The sequence below is a fragment of the Mugil cephalus genome, chromosome 3 (assembly GCF_022458985.1).
Source record: "Mugil cephalus isolate CIBA_MC_2020 chromosome 3, CIBA_Mcephalus_1.1, whole genome shotgun sequence".
In the NCBI taxonomy this organism is placed as follows: Eukaryota; Metazoa; Chordata; class Actinopteri; order Mugiliformes; family Mugilidae; genus Mugil; species Mugil cephalus.
The window spans coordinates 16,625,237-16,646,362 of NC_061772.1; the positions used below are offsets into that span (position 1 = coordinate 16,625,237).

Below are 21,126 nucleotides of genomic sequence, written 5' to 3' on the forward strand. Positions count from 1 at the left end.
TATTAATAGTTTCTGAACATTTGCTTAGAGGCTAAATTGATGTTTATACAATGATACAACAAACTGCAGTCAAAATGACTGATGTAACTGCATAAAGGAAAGAGCTCTTTTTAACCAGTATAATCAAAATATATCCCAGTCAATATTCCATTAAGGCTTTCTAACTTCAATACATGTTCCAGGTGTGTGATATACAAAACCTCATTAAAGATTAATTAAAAATGAATATATCTATATACCATTATTGATTCAAGCTCTAACTAAAGGATTGTATGTGGCCACTGTGCCGGCAGCATGTGTACATACACAGATGGCAGCTAGGAGTCCTAGCCTCAAACAGACAGACAATCATCTGATGATGCATACAACAGAGTGAGATCATTCAAAAAGCCTTTACATTAGCTGTGAATATGAATGAATAAATTAAATAATGAACGTGAAGGTTCTCAGTCATCCAGGTTGTGGTATTTCAAGATATGTTAAACAAAGGCAACTAGACTAGCGGAGTTCCTTGTTGACATTTCACTCTACAACAAGGTTCTAACAACTTTCCCTGAAGAAGTTTTACCATTAATTGGAGAAAGAGGACAGGGTCATACAGTTTCCTCAAACAACAGGTAAGCTAGCTAGCTACATGGATGAATCGTCTTCAAGAAACTCTACATGTCCGGTTGCCTTTCACTTGCACTTGTGGACAAGCACTTCATCAATGCAAAGTGCTGAGAGGATAAAACACAAAGAAGGTCCATTATCACAGACTTCGGGGTCCCTGGACTACGCTTCACAGGGAAGCCTGGAACACCTGTATATCAAATGTCTGTCATCACGCAGATACAGCACACTGAAAAATATTGTTAAATATTAGTGAATCTTGTGTTACAACTAGTGAATTTAGTGTTTCCAATGGAATAGGTCAGGATCCTGATTCTTAAGGTGGTCGTCGAACGGTGCTTCTAGTAAGATTTCATTCATCACTAGCGCAGGAACGAATGTGAGACTGCAGAATATACAGTGGGGGAAATAAGTATTTGATCCCCTGCTGAATTTGTAAGTTTGCCCACTTCCATAGAAATGATCAGACTCTGGTTTTTATGGTTGTTTACTGGTTATGGGTATAGACAGAATATCAATCGAAAATGCATAAAAAACACACAATCTAAAAGTTATAAATTGTTATGTATTTTATTAAGGGAAATAAGTATTTGATCCCCAACAATTCACTTAGAATTCAGGCTCCTACAGATTGGCTGGTGCGCATGTGGCACACAGCTGTGCTCAGTCAACTAATTACCAATACTCCTGATCTTAACTCGTCATGTATATAAAGCACACCTGCTCTAAGAATCAGTTTCTTACATTCCAACTTCTACAGCACCATGGGCAAGACCAAAGAGCTGTCAAAAGATGTCAGGGACAAGATTGTAGACCTGCACAAGGCTGGTATAGGTTACAAAACCATCAGCAAAAGGCTTGGTGAGAAGGTGACAACTATTGGTGCCATTATTCGCAAGTGGAAGACCCATAAAAGGACCATCAACTGTCCTCGGTCTGGAGCTCCCCGCAAAATCTCGCCTCATGGAGTGAGGATGATGATGAGAAAGGTGAGGGAGCAGCCTAAAACAACACGGCAGGAGCTTGTTAATGATCTGGAAGCAGTTGGGACCTCCGTCACCAAGAAAACAGTTGGCAACACACTGCGCCGTTATGGATTGAACTCTTGCAGTGCCCGCAAGGTCCCCCTGCTCAAGAAGGCACATGTACAGGCCCGCCTTAAGTTTGCCAGTGAACATCTAAATGACTCAGAGAAGGCTTGGGAGAAAGTGCTGTGGTCTGACGAAACCAAAGTTGAGCTATTTGGCATTAACTCGACCCGCCGTGTTTGGAGGATGAAAAAACGTGAGTATGACCCAAAGAACACCATACCCATGGTTAAGCATGGAGGTGGAAACATCATGTTTTGGGGCTGTTTTTCAGCAAAGGGTACAGGGCAACTTCACCGCATTATGGGGCCAATGAATGCAGCCATGTACTGTAACATCTTGGACAAAAACCTTCTTTCCTCAGCAAGAACACTGAAGATGCCTCGTGGGTGGGTTTTCCAACATGACAATGACCCAAAACATACTGCCAGGACAACAAAGGAGTGGCTCAAGAAGAAGCATATTAAGGTCATGGAGTGGCCTAGTCAGTCTCCAGACCTTAACCCGATCGAAAACCTGTGGAGGGAGCTGAAGCTCCGAGTTTCCAAGAGGCAGCCAAGAAACTTGAAGGATTTAGAGACTGTCTGTAAAGATGAATGGGCCAAAATCCCTCCTGCGCTGTGTGCAAACCTGGTGACCAACTACAAGAAACGTCTCATCGCTGTGCTTGCCAACAAAGGTTTCTCTACAAAGTACTGACTTGTGTTCTGCTTGGGATCAAATACTTATTTCCCTTAATAAAATACATAACAATTTATAACTTTTAGATTGTGTGTTTTTTATGCATTTTCGACTGATATTCTGTCTATACCCATAACCAGTAAACAACCATAAAAACCAGAGTCTGATCATTTCTATGGAAGTGGGCAAACTTACAAATTCAGCAGGGGATCAAATACTTATTTCCCCCACTGTATAGTGTGATAACATCATTTTCAGCAGGTGAATGAACATATTGCTTCACAGAAAGGACAAAGGGTGGGGACCAAGGGAGATAGCTCTTGATGTGACTGAACAATTTAAAGAAGTGGACGCTAACGGTTAACAACCCTGTCAACAGTATCTTTAGCCCAGAGGAATCTTATGCCGCTGTTGTAGCACGACTCTATCCAAAAGTGATATGCCTACCAATCATGACAGACTGAGTCAAACTTAATCAAAATCATCCTGTTCATTTGTAGGACCAACACTATTTCAATCATAGACACAAACTTAGACAACTTCTCTAACAGGGTGAATCTTTTTCTTCACTTCACAGGCCCCGTAGGGTATTCTCAACTCTCCTCCGAGAGTTTGTCAAGTGGAAAACATCACAGTCTAACTTGGAATTGGTTACTCAGCAATGTCAGGTCACATTGTAACCCTTCATCACTAAGACGTCGTGTGGATGGGATGCACACTCCCAAAGAGAATATCTCCTTTTGAATACTTCCAGCAAGCCGGACATGAAACAGCATCCTGCTACAGAAACAAACGGGCAAACATATAGGTGTGGAGTGTCGAGAGCCTCCCTTCTTTTAAGGATGAAGACAGAACAACAGTGATGTATGGCTCATGGTCAAAAGGATGCACACAAAAGGAAAGAGGACGAGCAGCTGGCGTTCCGTTCCAAAAGCGACTGAACAACAACCTCGAGTCCTTTCACTTCATAATGTTGTATCATTATTGTGCAGAACTTGAAATTGCTATTGTGCGGCCAGAACTCTGATGAGTTCCGAAAATGTTGAATAAATGTTATTGAACTGTTACATAAGTACACAAAAGAGGACGTTTTGAGGTCAGTGACTGAAAGCCAACCTGTCCCGGCGAGAATAATAGATTTATCGTCTGCTCCGCAATACACGTCCGCCAACAAATGGCTAGACCGAAATAAAATGTGCTCTCGTTACAGACAAGGACAACACAAAAAAACTCTACATGTGTTTGTTGTTCATTGTAAAGCCACTCAACTTCAAAGCCACTTCAGTTGTAGCAGTATAAGTGATGAACTTTAGAAGTTAAGTTGGGAAGCAAAAGTCAGCTGTGCTTGAGGTAACAAAGCATCCTCTGTCAGTAGAAATAACACGACACTGTAGCAGTCATTGAATAGTAATTGTGATGACTGCTCATGTAAAGAGCAGCCAACACCAGAAGGGGAGGGAGTCTCACCAGAGCTCTGGAGTAGCTCTCTGGGGAGGTGTGTAGGCGGCACGCTGGCAAAACGCTAATTTGACCAAGGGAAGCCTTTCTATTCTCTTCCTTTTCCAGGAGCACTTAAAATCCTCATCTGACATCATCTAATTTTTCAGACTTTCAAAATCAGTGAGCCGTGCTCTGTTGTTGAGGCCGAACAAACAGCCCCCAGGAAAAAAACATTAAAGCGTAAACTAATTGCAGAACACTATTATCTGTTACTGCTCAAAACCATCCCCAGAGCTGAAAACACAGAAACTGTTGCGCCTGTTGAATAAATTACACTGGGGTCACTAAGGAAATGAGTGTGGGAGTAGACCCCAGACAAAAGCTTGTAGGTTCTGATGGTTTTCAGTGCTTTGTTCTCTGAAAGTGCTGGGAACTAACACAAATGCTGGCGTTAAGTCACTAAATGGCCTATCAGATTTCTGAGTTCAATACCAAAACGAGAAAGAATGCGAGACGCGATTTATTTGTTCCTAATAGTGTTTAGACACTCGAAATATAGTTCATTTTTCACTAGATGTTTGCCAGTAACATGCACATAGGAAAACGGACAATGGTAAAGGGTTTAGTAAGCACACAAAAGGCATGAATTGTTATCATTATATTATCATTAAACTAATGAAAGAATTAAATCCTGCTGAACTTTGTAACCTAAATTTGCAGTATATATTTAAAGCTTGGTACTTGAATGCACAAACACGTTGATAGTGATAGGAATGGAAAAAGAAGGGTACCTTATTGTCATGTAAATCCAGGATATTCAGTTTGGACAGGCTTTCCAGACTGCAAATTTTATGAACTCTTAGAAATGTCACGAAGAGAAGACATAAAATAGAAAACACAACAATGAAATGTCCATGAAATACAATTGTAGTATTTCAACAATGAACATTGTAGTATTTCAACAATTAATGATGCATTTCTACACAGCAAATCTGCGTTTTCAGGTTAGTGTTCTGCTATAAGATCTTGACACAATTCACTAAATTATCTCAAACTTTTATTTTTATTCCCTGTGTTCCATCTGACTCAAAAATAACACTGAGATGAATAATTCTTAATTAAAAACTGGGCTTTGAAGCCGCTTCTCTCTAAAGCTTACCACACAGCAGAACCTAGTGAATAATATGTATTAAACTCTAAATCTAACAACTGGATGTCTTGATCGCCTTTTATGAACTACTGTCTACTCATTGTGTTTATTGGGATCCCCATTCTTCCTGGGTTTCACACATAAAATAAAAACAGTAAAAATATAAATAAAACAAAACAATAACCACAACAAAACAATAAGTTCTATCTATTCATGCAATTAAGTTAAATGTGACATTATTGTATCTGTTTGTGTAATGATGACTAACCTGTTCTTCCCCAGCATGAGTATCCTGAGAGACCTTAGAACTTCGATGCCAGTCATATCAGAGATGTGATTGTCATGCAAGTTCAGGAAAACAAGCTGTTGAAGATGTGACAGGTGTTGGATCCTTGTGATTAGATTGTGCTGGAGGCTGAGAAGTTGCAGGTCCTCCATAATGCCAAGCTGGGGGCATTCTTCTAAAAAGCGCCTAAATAGTTAAAAAAAAAAAAAAAAAAGAAAGAAAGAAAGAAAGAAAGAAAGAAAGAAAGAAAGAGAGAGAGAAAGAATTGCAAAATTTAGGATCATTATAGATTTCAGCAATCAATTTCACGATATAACAACAGAGTTTCGATCTCAGTCATTTCAACTAAATGATTCAAATGACTGATTTAGTATTTCACTACACATTTTTTTACTCAGACTTTCAACAGCACAATAATTCAATGTAACTGCTCCTTGGAGAGGAGTGGTGTGTATGTCAAGACACTTTGCTGCTCCCTGGTGGCAATATTAGGCACTTGCCACTTTAAATGTCTGAAGCAGGTCAGTACATGTTGCATGTTTCTGAATAAAGAGTGACAGAGGGATGTTAAATGAATATGAAACACATAACATGTAAATATACATAAAAGTTATTAAATACATGACATATCAATCCTACGTCCAGTTAACTCCAATGGACAACCATCGTATAAGAAAAGAATAAAGTCTAAAAGGAAATTAATAGGAAGACACATAGCACCTGTCCAAGTCAACCCGATGCAAGCTGGATGCTAAAGGTAACCGAGTGGAGGAACAGCCAGGCGCAGCATTGTGTTTAAGTCCTGCAGAAAGCCCTGACATGGACATTACATACTGAATGATATCCAACTGCATTGCGTGAAAATCAAGTGTAGAAACTGTAAATCCAAAATCAGTCAATAGAACAAGTTTCACAATTCCATAATATTTATATTTCCGTATTTACTTGCAGGCTTAGCAGCGTTGAATGTATTTTGGCCGTGAGAAGCTCCAGCACTGTGGGTTGACCTCCTGGGTTTGTCTCTAGTTCTGTGAGCAGCATGTGAAGATGACTCACCGCCCAGTAGTAGTACTAGATTATGTGCAGATGAATCTGTACAGTTGTCACTGGCAAATGATGGCACTGGCGGAGTCCGGACAACTCTTTTCTGGCGGCAAGCATGTAATTTGTTTTCTGCGGACAAAATGATGTAGTAAAACAAGAAGCACGAACACAACTTGAGATCGTTTGCATTCATGAATGTGCAGTGCGATGCGATGCAGATTCACACCAATTCCTGTTTGGTGAACAGAAAATGAGAGGAGTGGGTCAAGCCTACCTGGGCACGGATGAATAATTGTCTGGGTGCTGGTACTTGTGTGTGTTTCTTTCACAAGATCTTGAGAGTCAGGCTGTAAAAGGATAAACAGAACAACTGAGAAACAGTCAATGAACAACTTTGATAGTCCACCGGTGTGCTCTTGTGATGACTCACCGTCGTTTGTGCTCTCCCTAGTGATCTGACAGTTGTAAGGTGCAACTTGCAGCTGTTGATCTACAGAAAATGTTTACAACGCAACTATCATAAAACATCAAAATGTAGCTGGATTTTTTTTCTCTCTCTACTGAACCACTGAGTTAACATTAAATATGTTGTTTATATATGAGTATACTGTTAAGAAATTGTCAAACTATTGAAAAGCATATTTACCATGGGGGCGAGAAACACCCATTTATCGACGACACTGGTGCTGTGTTTATGAGAGGGCATGGTTTTGCTCTCAGTCAGCTCCGGCTCCATTTCGCTAATGTTTGCTAAAGTTTGGACATGGAAACGAAAGCTCTATTTTATTTATCCCTTAGTATTGATCATTTTGCGAATATTGAAAGCACATAAGTCAACTAAACTGCTACAGTATTGTTAGAGATTGGATTCGTTGCTCTAATATCGACGTTCATCTTTACCACAGAAGCTCCAAACTTCCTCAGGGACGTTCACTGTTACCATGGCGACGACGGCGTTGCCAGGTAACGCTCACTTCCCGTGTCACAGAAAATCACTCCGTAGGGAAACAGGTACTAATTTCTGTCACAATCTGTTTATTGTACACAGTCTGTGCTTTCTGTAGATTATTATTGTTGTTGTTGTTGTTGTTGCCAACTTAACATTAAATAATCAACTATCCAGTGACAGGGGTGTCATTTATAATCTGTAGCTGCAGGGGCTGCATCATACACATTCCCTATTCAGACCTGGTATTAACATGCAACCTGAGTGTTCCGATCACAAGTTGGCAGCTTCTGTTACAGGTGTAAACATGCCCAAGACAAATTGGAGGAGGAGGATGCAATAAGATCCTATCGCTGAGACCACACGTAGGAGTGGCCATGGCCACATACACGAATGACCACATTCCTTTAATTCAATACATAGCGTGTCAAATGACGTCCTCTGTATGAGCCGATCGCAGCCTCATTCATTATGTGACAATGTGACAGTAAAGTATGGGAGTAGTCCAAACCAAATTACCACAAAACAAATGGTGGCATGTACCCTGAGGCAGCACAGAAAACAGACAGGCACTTCCATGAACGACAAACCATCTGAAAAGGTAAAAGCAGAGAGCAGTAGGGGCCCACATGTCTCTATAAGATTGGTCCATCCATGTTTACAGAGTAGTTTGAATCCAAAGATCATTCTTAGTGAAAAAGGACAGGGGTTCATTTCAGTCAATCAAACATGCCCTCTGGGTCACTGGTGCACAAAAACTAATGCACAAGCAGTGACCTATGCAAGGGTAATTCTCAATGACCCTTCACACAGTCAACTTTTTCCAGCAAACCAGCACTTAAAAGTAAAGTCTGCAAAAGCTTTCCTTTTCATGCAACAGTTGGTTAAACAGTGTACGGATAAAACCGTAATCCTAGTCTTGATTTAACAAGAGAAACTAACGTGACTATATATATATATATACTATATAGAACATGGGATGTAAATTACACATGATAGTTGTCTACATGCATGTTCCCCATCATCACTTAAAAAAACAAAACAAAAAAAAAAACAGTAATTACTTGACCTGGAACCTTGTTCGCTGCTTTCATTTTGCACTCATGATAGGAAAGAGATTGTTGTGATGATTGCCATGAAAACAAACCTCTCTCATACAGTGCGGACATTTTGTGATTATGTAACAAAAGGTACAGGTGCAGCAAATAATGATCTGTTCCATGTAGGTGTGTCAGTAAGTCACAGCGAACAGACGTACACTTTCTTGGAAAGTTGATTCATCCGTGCCTTTGCCTCCTGTACCCTACGTGTGAAAATGCTCATACATATCGGTGCATGTAGCTTAATTCAAATATCTGTACGGTACTTTAACAAAAAAAAAAAAAAAAACACTACCATGGCCTTCATGCATCGCGGTCATCATAAATTGCACAATAAATGTTGGAACTGAGTGTATCCAATGTGGAAAAACTTAAGACATAAAAACAGATTCATTGACTGTACCTGTTTGAAAAGTCAAAATTCCCACTGGGAGGAATACCATTTGACCAAGATATGAATAATCTCCTGTTTTTGTCCCCATTGTGACAACCATCCTTTGCTCTAAGCCCAGTGTAACCCACGTGTCCATCAGCCGGCTGCAACACAGAACATTAAAAGTGATCAAATAGACTGTGCAGTGTATTTTCAGCCCTTTTAGTCTGGCAGTAATAAACGGTTGCTGAGAAAGAGACAAGTCCAGAATCATCAAAGGGACATCCCACACACTGCCTGTCACAGCCTATTCATTCAGGCTGACACATATTATGGGAGGTGATCTTCAACGATTTGTGTGACAGCCCATATTGACACAATACAATGTAAATTCCAGCTGTAAATAGACACATTTTTGTAGCTCTGCTTTATAAAGCTTAGGCGCTCCCCAGAAGGAGCACAGACACAGAGGCAATAAAAGGTGCTTCCGTCGTTCCACATGTTTGCATTTCTTCATTCTTCATTTAAAATGCCTCCGTGTATGTTTATCTGATGTTGTCAGCATCTGCCTTTGGAAAGACATTTGCGCATTTTTATAACTGTAAATAAATACTTGCCACTTGACCAAAGGTTGGGCCCACGGGTGTCACACACGACATATTTTAGAAAAGCTGAAAATCTTGAGACCAAAAATGCGCATTTAGTTAGAGCCCGACAACAGAAAAGTGATATGAAGCATATTGTTTTCTCATGAAAATGAGAAATTAATTCAGTGCAGCTGTACCAGCAGAGCTGATTGGTTGCCAGCAGCACTCGGCCTTGACTGAGGAAGCATATACAGTATATAAAAACAGGGAGATTGTTTCTAAACACTTTCTTTCTTTCTTTCTTTTTTTTTAAGACAACTTACTGTATGGTAATTCTGCAGCTTTGTGGCAGTGTGTGTGTACAGTACAGCGGGGGCATAAATGGCACTGTGAGGATCTGCTTTCACTATGGGAATGTGTTATTATTAACGTGTTATTGTTAAAGATATTATTATTGTTAAAGATTAAAAGTTAGTGCGGACACACAGTTGAAGGTTAGGGTTACTTTTAGGTCGGCATTTATTTTTCAAGAGTTTGACTTAAGGCAAGTCTCCAGAAATGTAACTCAGTGGAATGTTCTATGAAGTGATGGAAACACGAATGTGTGCGTCTCTGAGTGTGTGACAGAAAGAGAAACAGGGATAGGGAGAGAGAGAGAGAGAGAGAGAGAGAGAAAGCACTTTGATTTCTGTTGTCAGTCAATCCACTTATCAAGCATTTGTTTGTTATTTATTCCATGTCACAACAGCGAGAGGGAAATAGATTACTTGACAGCTCGGGGTCAATGATTTCAAGCTTTAATTATTTATTCAATTATTTATTTATGCAAGACCCTGCGCATAAGAGTGACTTTCACAAGAAAAATACAAGCGAGCACTTTAGCGTAACATTTATTACCAAATAGACAGAGTGTATGGTCCACACTAACATCATCTATTTCAAAAGAATAAATACGATTACTTATGGTTATTTTTGTTTGAAATGGATGAATGAAATCGTTTATTTCGGTCCCACAACACCATCATCAAAATCAACCGTTTTGTGTGGACAGTTTGGTCAGAACATATTATCCATAATTACAATCGTACATTTCACACGCACACAAATACACACACACACAAAAACAGTGGGCGAAAAAGGAATAGGCTGAAGCCCAAGACTTATATTTGCCAATCCTATACGCATAAAATTAAAGTACCTAGAATATCAGCAATGCAAATAATAATTCAAAAAATAATAATAATTGCTGTAACTTATAATTTATAATTACTCATTATTTTACATTTTAAGGCTTTCTTAAAACTTAGAGAGCTACATGATTTAAACTAATCACTGAGCTTATTCCATATTTCACATTTCAAAAATCAATAACGCTCTTAAATTATAGTTTCCTTTTGAAGAATACAAACTGGAAGGCTGTCATTCTTTACTTGGAAAATGATTTCCATTGTTTTTAATATCTAAAAATTTAATGCACATTGTCTTATAAATTGTGGGGTAGTGGATTCACAATAACACTCTTTGTTTGCAATGTAAGATAATAATATAGAATATGCAGACTTTCTCATTCAATAAAGAATAGTAAAAGATTTGGATATTTTTCCTTTGATATACTTTATATGAGGCATCCAACACAATTTATGATCAATAGTTACTACCCAAAACTAGGTTTCATGTACTAAACTCTATTTAGCATTAATTTCACCTCACAAATGTATGCAAATGACAAATTCACGCGCCCAAAACGCACTCTGTTTGCTGTGTTGGCAGCAACACATCAAACACACATCCCCCACCTGTGCAGCAATGTTCAAACGGGGGATGGAAGAAAGAAAAAGGAGGTGAAAAACAGCTTGGTTGCCCCGGCTGTTTCCATCTGCCACATCACACCGTTAACAGTAATGTACCGTACGTATGTAGCAGTAACAGCCTATCATTAGCGTGCACCCTGCTTACATCAACAACTGCGACAACAGTGCGAGTGCAAAGGCAGGTTTTGATGGCGGAAGCCTTTCTATCGTACATCTAGAACTACTATTTGTTCGTCCAAGACGTTTTACTGTCACAAGGTGTTTACTAGGTGAATTCCTTTCTTTTAAACTTCTGCTAGCGGATTAGTGGACTACGCTGAAGGGCTTTGAACTGAATGCTAGCAATGATATTGCTATGTTCAGAATGACATGCTAATACAAATGCACAGATTAATGAACACGTACAATTGGTGTCATATTTATGGGTCGGGTTGAGAAGTTTGCTGGGCCTCCAGGCCATGGCCCTACCTGTGCACCAACTCACCAAAACGCCACAGCTATTGAATGCTTTTAAGCACATCAGTATCATTTTTATTTTTGTGGTACCCTTCAAATAGTTTGCATCATAAGAGGACTCAGTGCATTTAAACCTCTGCAAGCAGCTATAGTGTAGCACTGTGAACTAAATGCTAACATTCATATGGGACCGTACTCAGAATGACTGGGACTGAGGCTGATGCAATGGTACTTTTGCAGATATTTCATTATAAACTAAAGGTGTCAAAATAAAATATGAACAGAACAGTGTCGAACAGAACAGAATATTTCACCCAAACTACAAATATCAACCTTATTGTTGAATGAAGGCTATGGTACATAACAGGAAAGCTCTGGGAGTCACCCAAGTCCTTAAGGATCATCCATTGCGAACTTCGAATGTCAACATTTCACTGTGATCCGTTTTATAACTTTTGAGATCCTTAAGTCCAGAATGTAACCAAGCAACAGAACAACAGTGGTGTCGGGTCACAGCGCTGAGGGCAAAAATAACATGACTGTATTTATCTTATCTGTAAATACGCTGCGAGAATAATCTGAATGATCGCACTGAAGACCTGAAAGGCTGCAGTCCCAGGCTTGAGTCATGCAACAGTCAAGTTCATTATTTAAAAAATCAATATAAATGGGATTTAAATTTCCTAAAAAAAGAAGTCTAAAAACAACTGCTGCCTAAAGTGGGGAAGAACATTATTTATAAAGTTTATAAGGCACAGAAGAGAAATTATACTTGGAGGCAAGTGCAAGTAGTAACATGCTGCTTAAGAAAAATGAAGAAATTAGAAAGGAATGCCTGCAGTTCAGGCTGTAAATGATCGTGTACAGAGAGTCTCCAGTCCCAGTGAAAAATTAATGAACTTCAGTCAATTTAGCGCAACAGCATTTTAATATATACCGCCCTCATGTAATTCCTCTTAGATATGATCGATTCAGTCCAGTTGAACCGTGTCACGCTGCAACTTGATTTTGGCTTAAACTGCCAGTTGCTTAAAATAAGAGAAGGCAGCACAACAGACACACCTTTCGATGCACATTTTTGTATACTTTCATAAGAAAATGGACACGTTGGGGACAGGTGGTTGAAAGTGAAGTGAAGGGGGGTTTTTTGTTTGTGTCAAATTGGGGGAAGAATCACTGATAAGAGGAAGTGACCTGCGGTGCTATTTGCGTGGTCTTACATTGCCATAGTTACAGTGGCTTTCTGACTTCTGCTTCAGAGTTTCACAACAATCTTTATCTCATTCCTGTTGGCTCTGGATCTTGGAAAAATTAGTGTTAATTTGACTGAACAAGGCAGAGTGGATCAGCGATGATAGAAAACAAGCTGGCAGACTGTCTCTTGATCTGAGAAGATAAGTGTGCAATAAGAAACTAAATTCCCTCAGATTATTTGCTGGCAATTTCTCCTCCCGTTTCTCTCCTCCTCTCCCCATGTTGCATTGTACACAGACTGGAGCACTGTATGGCATGTGGTGCAGAGAATGACTCAGACTGCCCACCAGCTGTGAGCCTGGCTTGCCAGTGGGGAGGAGTAAAGATATTTCATGCAGGGCTGGCAACAGCCAACAACATCGGAGTGGGTGATTTACAGTGTTATTAGGACGGAAGCCAACAGCAAAGCTGCTAAAACGGACTTGAGGTATAGTCTACAGTGAAGTAGTCAGATGACTAATGTTTTATAGCCGAACACCTACATGCATTCATGCTACAAGTCAACATCAATGAAATCAGTGACTCTGCAAATATGGCCTATGCTGAGCCAACACAGATTACTCCTGGGGTCTAAGTGTAGCCCTGGAACAAAACAAAAGAATAAACATCACAGTTGAACTTCTGTTTTACGGAGGTTGCACTGGTCTCAGTGGTAAGCCAGGACCAAGGTTGTAGCTACCGCTGTGCACTCTGAGGTCAAGCTCTCAGCGCTGTTTGTCTTGGAAATGTGCAAGTTTTGCTGGCATATCAGTTGCGTGAAGCAATATTTAGATGATCTAGTCTGAAGATTAATTTGACAGAAGATAAGTGGACAGCTTAATGAGCACTTACATTTGGAGTTATGTTTGTGGGCTGGGGTGAGAAGTTCATTGGGCCTCAGTATTTTTTTTTTTTAAATCCAGGCTACGGCCCTAGTTGTGGACCAGTCCAACAAATAGCCCCCATTACTGTTACGCTATTGAGCACATTGGTGTAAATAATTTGCATAATTGTAATTTTATTGAAACCCCTGTGAGCAGCTAAGCTGTAGTACTTGAAGACAATCTCACAACTTAAACGCTAACATTCTTATAGTACCAGTCTTTGAATGACATGAATGACTTGACTTGACTTGACTTGACTTGACTTGCAGTAAACAAAAAGTACAGCTGAGGCTGATGCACCTATAGTTTCAAAGGTATGTTGTTATAAAACAAACGTGTAAAAAAATTCAGACGTTAAAAGAGTTCAATAGCAAGTCCTCAAACAGCTGTGGAGTTTTCACCTCATGTTGGCACGGTAGGAAAGATCTGTGAGTCACCCAAGTCATTAGGGGCCATCTTTGCATGACATTTTGAAATACTTTAGTCCCAAATGGTGAACCAAGTACCAGCTGAGCAGATGGCAGAAAGGATACTCCTAGCAAAAAGAATGTACTTTTGGTACAACCAAGAGCCTATTGTGTTTAAACTTTACTTATCTGCATGCATTTTATCAGCTATTGAACACACTGCTGTATTATTATCATTTTTTAAACCCCACTTATGGCTTTCAATGCCCCACTTGGCTTCCATGTGTAGAATTTGTGTTTGTGTTTGCTTCAGGCACACGCACAATTGCACGTATGATACAATGCGTGTAAGTAGGTACGCTGAAAGCCTATTATCCAATTAGCGGCGTTGGAGAAGAGGTCGTCCTTGGCACGGCAATTTCCCAATTAGGGAGGAACACGTGAATTTGCTCCCCTACTTAGAGACATGGCAGTGGGGCATTCGCGTCTTCACAGAAAGAGACAACACCGTGTCTGTAAAAATAAAGAAATCAGTGAGTGAAAAAAAAAACAAAAAACAAAAAAACAGAACCCTGAAATATGCACGCTTTGGTGAACGCCTTCATTCGTTGCCTCTCCTTCCTCTTGCCTCCTTCTTGGCTTTGTGTCAGCTTTTGCTTGTGGGTTGGGAATGACTGCGAAGAGACGCCGCCGCGGCCCAATCCCAGAGCTCGTTTCAAAAGCAGAAAGCCTCTTACATATGAGGAAGTAGCAGCAGTAGCGGCAGCAGCGCTAGAAGCACAAGGAGGCACCATCCCGTCGGTCTCGCCAGGTCCAGGCTGCGTCTCGCTGGCTGCTACAAGCCCCGCTGCTCCTCAGGGCCCTCCGTCGGGTCTGATTTGGATCGGGGGTCTCTGGCGAGCCGTGGAGCGCGTCCTCGGAGCACCCTGGGTCCTTCTCCGCCATCACTGGTGCCCGAAGAAGCGTCGAGCAGCTTTGCGCACCCCATATCCTGTCTGTGCCTTCGAGTCGAGTGAGATTAGAAGCTCCCAGGGAGGCGCTGCTGCCGCTGCTATAACCGAGGGAGGGAAGGGACCGGGCGAAACCACCTTGACTTATTCGGGGAACATGAGCGTGTCCGCGGGTATCCCCAGTCTGAACCCAGCGGAGTGCGCCTCGGATGCATCAGGGGAGCAGGGCATCGATGAGGTAATTACCGTGGACCAGCACTCGCAGGAGATGGGGCCGGTGACGATAACGGTGGCTATCCAAGCAGCGGAGGACGAGGAGCCGGAGGAAGTGTCATCCAATAATATTGAGTTCCTCGGAGGCAGCTGTAGCGAGGACGAAATCGGACGACATGACAAGTCAAGGTTTGAGTTATTTGCCACGCTTTCAGTCAGCTCGCCTTAACAGCCACACAAAGATTTAACCTACAGCTTGTTTTAAGTCAGTTATGTCAGGTCAAGTTAGATCTCTCCCATCATAGCCTGAACGGACGCATAAATGTGTCAGATTTGTTTGAATAGTAAACTCCCCTGAATACCAAAGTTCACTCAGGGTTGGAGTAGAGCTGTTAAATCAGCGTGCTTTACAAAAAAAAGGGAAAGAGATGCACTGACAGCACAGGAGCAGGACTGGATTGTTTGGTTGCACTGAAAGAATTTTAGTTATGCAGGAAGATTATGTACAAACAGATAAAACGATGAATCACGGTGGCAACAAAAGACGGCACACGACATGACAGCCGCACAATAGATGCTCACTGTGAGTGTAAATCCTCACATGCTTGAGGGGTATTATTATCGTTTGGGTGGGAAGTGTTTAACCACCTGTGTGTAGCCTCGGTGCCGTTACACCCGACACCTGAGACGGGGATGAGATAAAGGATGGCACCTTCACTTTAATCCAATTCCCCTGCGTCATGGCCTGCTATTTTTATCCTCTGGCCTATAAGGTCTCTATTCGGACTATGCGCGCAAAGAGTGAGTCAGTGATAGCAGGGGCAAAAGGGGGGAAATGAATCTTTTCATGCAAAGCGTTTCTTGTTTACTTATCACACCTCCGCGGCTTTGCGGCATTAAGAGCTTCACGGCTTTCACTTTGTAGCTCGTTTTTAGTCCTTGGCGCATTTTAAGATGATTAAACTTCCAGGAAACGGTGCAGATTGTCAGCTGCCTGTGTGTACTACGATTCCTGCAGCATTCCTTCAGACTTGCAGTGCACTACTAAATGGAAGCTTGGAAATAAACTTCATCACAGCGTCCCAAAACGAAAAATAAATAAATAAATAAAAATAAAAATCTAGTATCTCGGTTAAACCTACTCTCCTTTCTTTGCGCATCTGTTTACATTTTTTTTTCTGTATGTGATGATTGCAACCGGTTTCTTTGGTGCTCCCTTTATCTGATGTCCCGGGGAAGACGTGGGCTCGTGCCAGCTGTGCGGTCAGCCGGCTGGAGAGCTGTTGACTGAGGGCGTGCGAGGGAGGAGGCTGGAGGAGGTGATGAGTCATGCACAAAATTTCATTCAGACCCTCGCTCTGATCTGCGAGGCGACCTGACTGCGCCGCTTCACGGGACCAGCCAGGTGTCTGTCGAGATGCGCCCCAGTGCCTCCGCTGTGCAGTGTTGATGTCAGTTTTTGTTCACTGTGTGAAGCTGGTGTGGTTAGCCACCATATTCTGTGTGGGAGGGAGTGCCTGTGACTCCGCACCCTTCAGATGGAGAGGTCTTGGCAGATTTAGGACTGTGGGATACTGTGGTGTCGAGGTCTGGCACCGAGGCCGGGTGACTGTGGCTGGAGACGCAGCTTGTTGACTGCTGCAAGGAAAATCTGAAAGGAGGGAAGCAAATGATCTCTTTTCATCCAGCACTTTGCATAGGGGGATGGCAGGACAATTAGTTATTCCTGCCAACAACTTGTAAGCCTCTAGCTTATTGTATTAATGACGGTAAAATGTGTGGCATTTGTAATGTTGCTGGGTTAGGATAGGAAACAATCGACTGTTTCAATAATGCACTAGAATAGAGTCTCTGCTAACCATGATGCGTGTTGTCTTCCCACACACAGCGGCGCTGGGACCAGCGGAGGTGAGTTGGAGGAGGAGAGCTGGCAGCCCCCAGATCCGGAGCTCATCCAGAAGCTGGTCACCCAGATCGAGTACTACCTGTCCGATGAGAACTTGGAGCACGACGCCTTCCTGCTTAAACACGTCAGGCGCAACAAACTCGGGTTTGTCAGCGTCAAACTGCTCACCTCGTTCAAAAAGGTAACGGCAGCTACAAAGCTCTACTGTACAACCCAGGGACAGGAGAAAATGATTTGCATACCTTGCACACAAAGCCTGTGCACGCCGCTTGAAAAGTTTATATTGATATTCCTGAGCTGAGTGAAGTGTGTAGCTAGAATCGCCATGTACGGCGAGTGGAAACTGACAAAAGTGAACAAAAGATTGACGCACCGAGGAAAAGGCTATTTCAACTCCCAGTGACAAAGAAGCTCATGAAAATTGAGTAGCAATGACTGTCTGTTTCTAGTGTCGGCATGACTAGCTGTTGCTGTTCAATGAAATTCTCACATTGATTCACAACAGCTGGTGCTACTTTGGGCTCATGCATGCAGATTTGTTGGCTTAAAATCTGTTTACGCCACAAATAATTGGAGTCCCTCCACACATGCAGATTATTTAATATAAACAAGAATTCAAATGTGAGCTCGGCAACACTGAGGTGACGCTTTATAAATATGACCGAATTATACAGTGATGGATTTGGTAAAACATTGAAGCCAGAATGTTTGGAACAATAGCTTCAATTGTAGATGCATGAAGCCTGACTGTGACGATACACACTCGTGATTGATCTTGTTGACGGGTTAGGGTTTGGTAATGTTGAGTAAGCACGAGTTTGAGCATCACATCATTTGACCTGATGGTTATTGGATAACCCTTGGAGACCGTTGAGCAACACCACCCTTGTAACCCAAGCGTTGTCTCTTTGCAGGTGAAACACTTGACTCGTGACTGGAGAACAACTGCTTATGCCCTGAGACACTCAAAGATACTTGAGCTGAATGATGAGGGACGGAAAGTGCGGCGTAAATCTGCAGTGCCGGTCTTTGCCAGCGAGTCACTGCCTAGCCGCATGCTGCTGTTAAGTGATTTGCAGAGGTGGCCAGAGCTGGCCGCCCTCACCAAGGATAATGGAAGTGGCGAGGGAGGAGCCACTCAGCAGGAGCAGCTGATGAAACTGTTACTGAAAGCGTTTGGAACTTATGGCGCCATCGCCTCCGTCAGAGTCTTGAAGCTGGGGAAGGACCTGCCGGCGGACTTGAAGAGGCTGAGCGGTCGCTACACTCAGCTAGGCTCCGAGGAATGCGCCATTGTGGAATTCGAGGAGGTCGAGGCCGCCGTCAAAGCCAACGAAGCTGTCGGGAGCGAGGACGGGGGCGCTTCGCTAGGGCTGAAGGTGGTCCTGATTGGCACCAAGCCGCCTAAAAAGAAGGTACAAAAAGAACGCCCCCGTGAGGAGGGAGGGATGCGCAAGAGTCGCTCTCTCAACAGCAGAGTACGAGAGCTTCAGTACCACGGGGATGACTCGGCGTGCAGCTCCTCGGAGACGGAGAGCACTCCCACGTCGCCCAGGTTGGCTAGAAAGTCCCAGTCGTGCAACAAGCTCAGCCCCACCACCGCAGGAATCAGCTTCCAGAACAATCACCTGAGTCCTGGCATGTCCCCGCGTAACAGCCCCTGGTCCAGCCCACGTGCCAGCCCCTGTCCGCAACGCAAATCGCCCCATTCCCACAAGTCCCCGTTAGTCGTTGAGGGCAGACTGAGCCCCGAGCCTGGGCGCCGCTGGGCAGACTACTCCTCAGACAGTAGCCTCACCCCTTCAGGGAGTCCATGGGTTCAGCGGCGCAAGCAGGTGGCATCTCAAGAGAGCAGTCCAGTCGGCAGCCCCATGCTGGGTAGAAAGATCCAGAACGCCGATGGCCTGCCGCCGGGAGTAGTGAGGCTGCCGAGGGGCCCTGATGGGACCCGTGGCTTTCACTGCGTCACCGTCGGTGAGAGGGGAAAGACTGCAGCCACTCAGACTTGATATGTAGGGGCATCCTTATGCATCCCCTATCCCCCAGAAACAAATTGACATACTGGAAACCTGAGCTGTTCTCGGCAGTGTTGCTCAGCCCCGGCCCCACATTTGAGACTGTGTATATATAGTTTTGTTGAGTGCATCAGTTTTCAGTCTTTGTTATATTTTTATACAGCATTTTGAGTTACCATGGTAACATTAGTGATTTGCTAATGGGAATATTGAGTGAATGTACTGATATTGCTTTGAGAGAATACTTTACATACACCACTGAACCATGTCACCTCTCTTTCATCTAATACTGGTCTATCATGGGCGAGCCGGGGAAGGATTTCCACCTTTTTCCTTTCTCTTCTTTCTTTCTTTTTTTTTTTTTTTAATTATCAAGTGTCTTCTGTCTTGTGTGTAAAATCTATGAGCATTGTCTGTGGATGGTGTATAAATGTGTAAGTGGTATAAATGGCATAGGCACATGGACTTGATAGAAATATCACCATATGCCTTCTGTATTTGTCTACCGTGAGATCCATGTTTTGTTTTGTTTTTGTTTGTTTTTTTTTATTTCTATTGAATCTGAGGCCATAATCGCTCTACTGCCATAAAAGGTCGCACAGCTCAACTTGGACATTACATTTTCTTTTAGCATTTATTTTTAATTTCATACTTTTCAGTATGCTTTGGCACTTAGTTGGTAAAGGTCTCTTCTAGACCCCTGGATACGTTTGTCAGGAAGCTGCTTTATTTATTTTGTTTTAGCATTTTACGTTTTCTCAGTTCATCCCAGGTCACAATGAGGTTTGAGGGACGTTCAGGTCAGGCAGAATAGATGCTCTCATGTTCTTGCCTTTACATCTGAGCTGGGGTATTTGTACACTGCAATTACTATTGTACAAATAAATCACTAAAATTGCAATTGGCCCGAGTACTTCTTTCTGTTTGGGATATGTTTTGAGTTTGTAATAATGGTAACGACTGTGATGCAGTCTTTTCATTATTATTTATTTCAGTATGTAGCATGATTAATTGAAATGCTGTAGCTGTGCCAACACTGTAGAAGCAATCCTAGACTTGGAAGGAAGAGTTGGCACATTGGTGTGTTTTAAAAGGAATCGCACAGATGGGAGAGCGTGAAGAGAGTTGGATTCAAAAATATATCAACCCAATATGAGAAAGCATTTCACAGTGGTAATGGCCGACTGTAGCTGCACAAGTAGTTTATTCAGTTCTCTACAATCTACACACAACGTAACTGTTCTGTGAGTGTTCACCTATTATGTGGTTGAAGCACATTTTAGAGGGTACTTAAAGTGAGTCTGTATGGATCTATCAGGTTTACACATCCCCGGTTTGTGTGGACCACGCTCTGTCGGATTGGTACTGTGAGTGAACAGCAATTTTCACTTCTTGCCACAGTCTTGATTAGACTGAGGTTTGGATTCTCAATTGGACAGTGTCATTGTTGTACGGAGGACATTCTTTTCTAAATTTAGTATAGTGACCGGGACTGTTGTCTTGCTGGAAAATGAATAATCTTCCCCTGTTCTCGTGTGGACTCCAGGATTTGGCTGGATTTATGTTTACTTCTCCTTTCACAAGCCTTGTGCGCTCTTTGTCCACACCGCAATACTTAGGGCTTCTCGAAGGTTCCCTGTAGAACATTTTTTTTTTTTATTTTTTATTTTTTTCCAGCTGAACGTTTCTTTCCTCTTGGAAAATGACAAACCAGGTATGGCAAATTACAGGAGTACATTGTGTAGCTGAATATCGGCTGTCACGATGATAATAATAGTGATTTGTGTATGCCAGCCAAGAGGGTTAAACCTGCTATTGTGTTTTTTTTTTTATGTTGGTCATCAATTTAGACGATATTGCAGAGTTTTTTTTACATGGGCCCTGAATAGTCTGCGCTACTGATTAGTGTAAAAACTAATTACTCCATTGTTATTCAATGTTGTG

General features: G+C 42.2%; 2 protein-coding genes across 3 annotated transcripts in view; one reads left to right on the forward strand and one right to left on the reverse strand.

Annotated features, from left to right (window-relative positions):
* LOC125005948 (leucine-rich repeat-containing protein 49) overlaps positions 1-7,197 on the reverse strand; it is a 31,839-nt gene extending 24,642 nt beyond the window's left edge. Inside the window, exons 1-7 of one of the 2 annotated variants that reach the window (XM_047581619.1) lie at positions 6,948-7,197; positions 6,732-6,791; positions 6,576-6,648; positions 6,203-6,430; positions 5,978-6,071; positions 5,240-5,443; positions 4,613-4,679 (exon numbers count right to left, since the gene is read on the reverse strand). In XM_047581619.1, coding sequence (XP_047437575.1) covers positions 4,613-4,679; positions 5,240-5,443; positions 5,978-6,071; positions 6,203-6,430; positions 6,576-6,648; positions 6,732-6,791; positions 6,948-7,037 — 816 coding nt within the window. In that variant the 5' untranslated portion in view covers positions 7,038-7,197. The remainder of the gene's footprint in view (positions 1-4,612; positions 4,680-5,239; positions 5,444-5,977; positions 6,072-6,202; positions 6,431-6,575; positions 6,649-6,731; positions 6,792-6,947) is intronic. The other variant, XM_047581618.1, reaches the window with a different exon arrangement.
* Positions 7,198-13,914: 6,717 nt separating this feature from the next.
* larp6a (La ribonucleoprotein 6, translational regulator a) lies at positions 13,915-20,083 on the forward strand. Its single transcript, XM_047581729.1, has 3 exons — positions 13,915-15,450; positions 17,150-17,348; positions 18,082-20,083. Exons 1-3 carry the CDS (start codon positions 14,678-14,680, stop codon positions 19,174-19,176), a joined length of 2,067 nt encoding a protein of 688 aa, XP_047437685.1. The 5' UTR covers positions 13,915-14,677; the 3' UTR covers positions 19,177-20,083.
* The last annotated feature ends 1,043 nt before the right edge of the window (positions 20,084-21,126 follow it).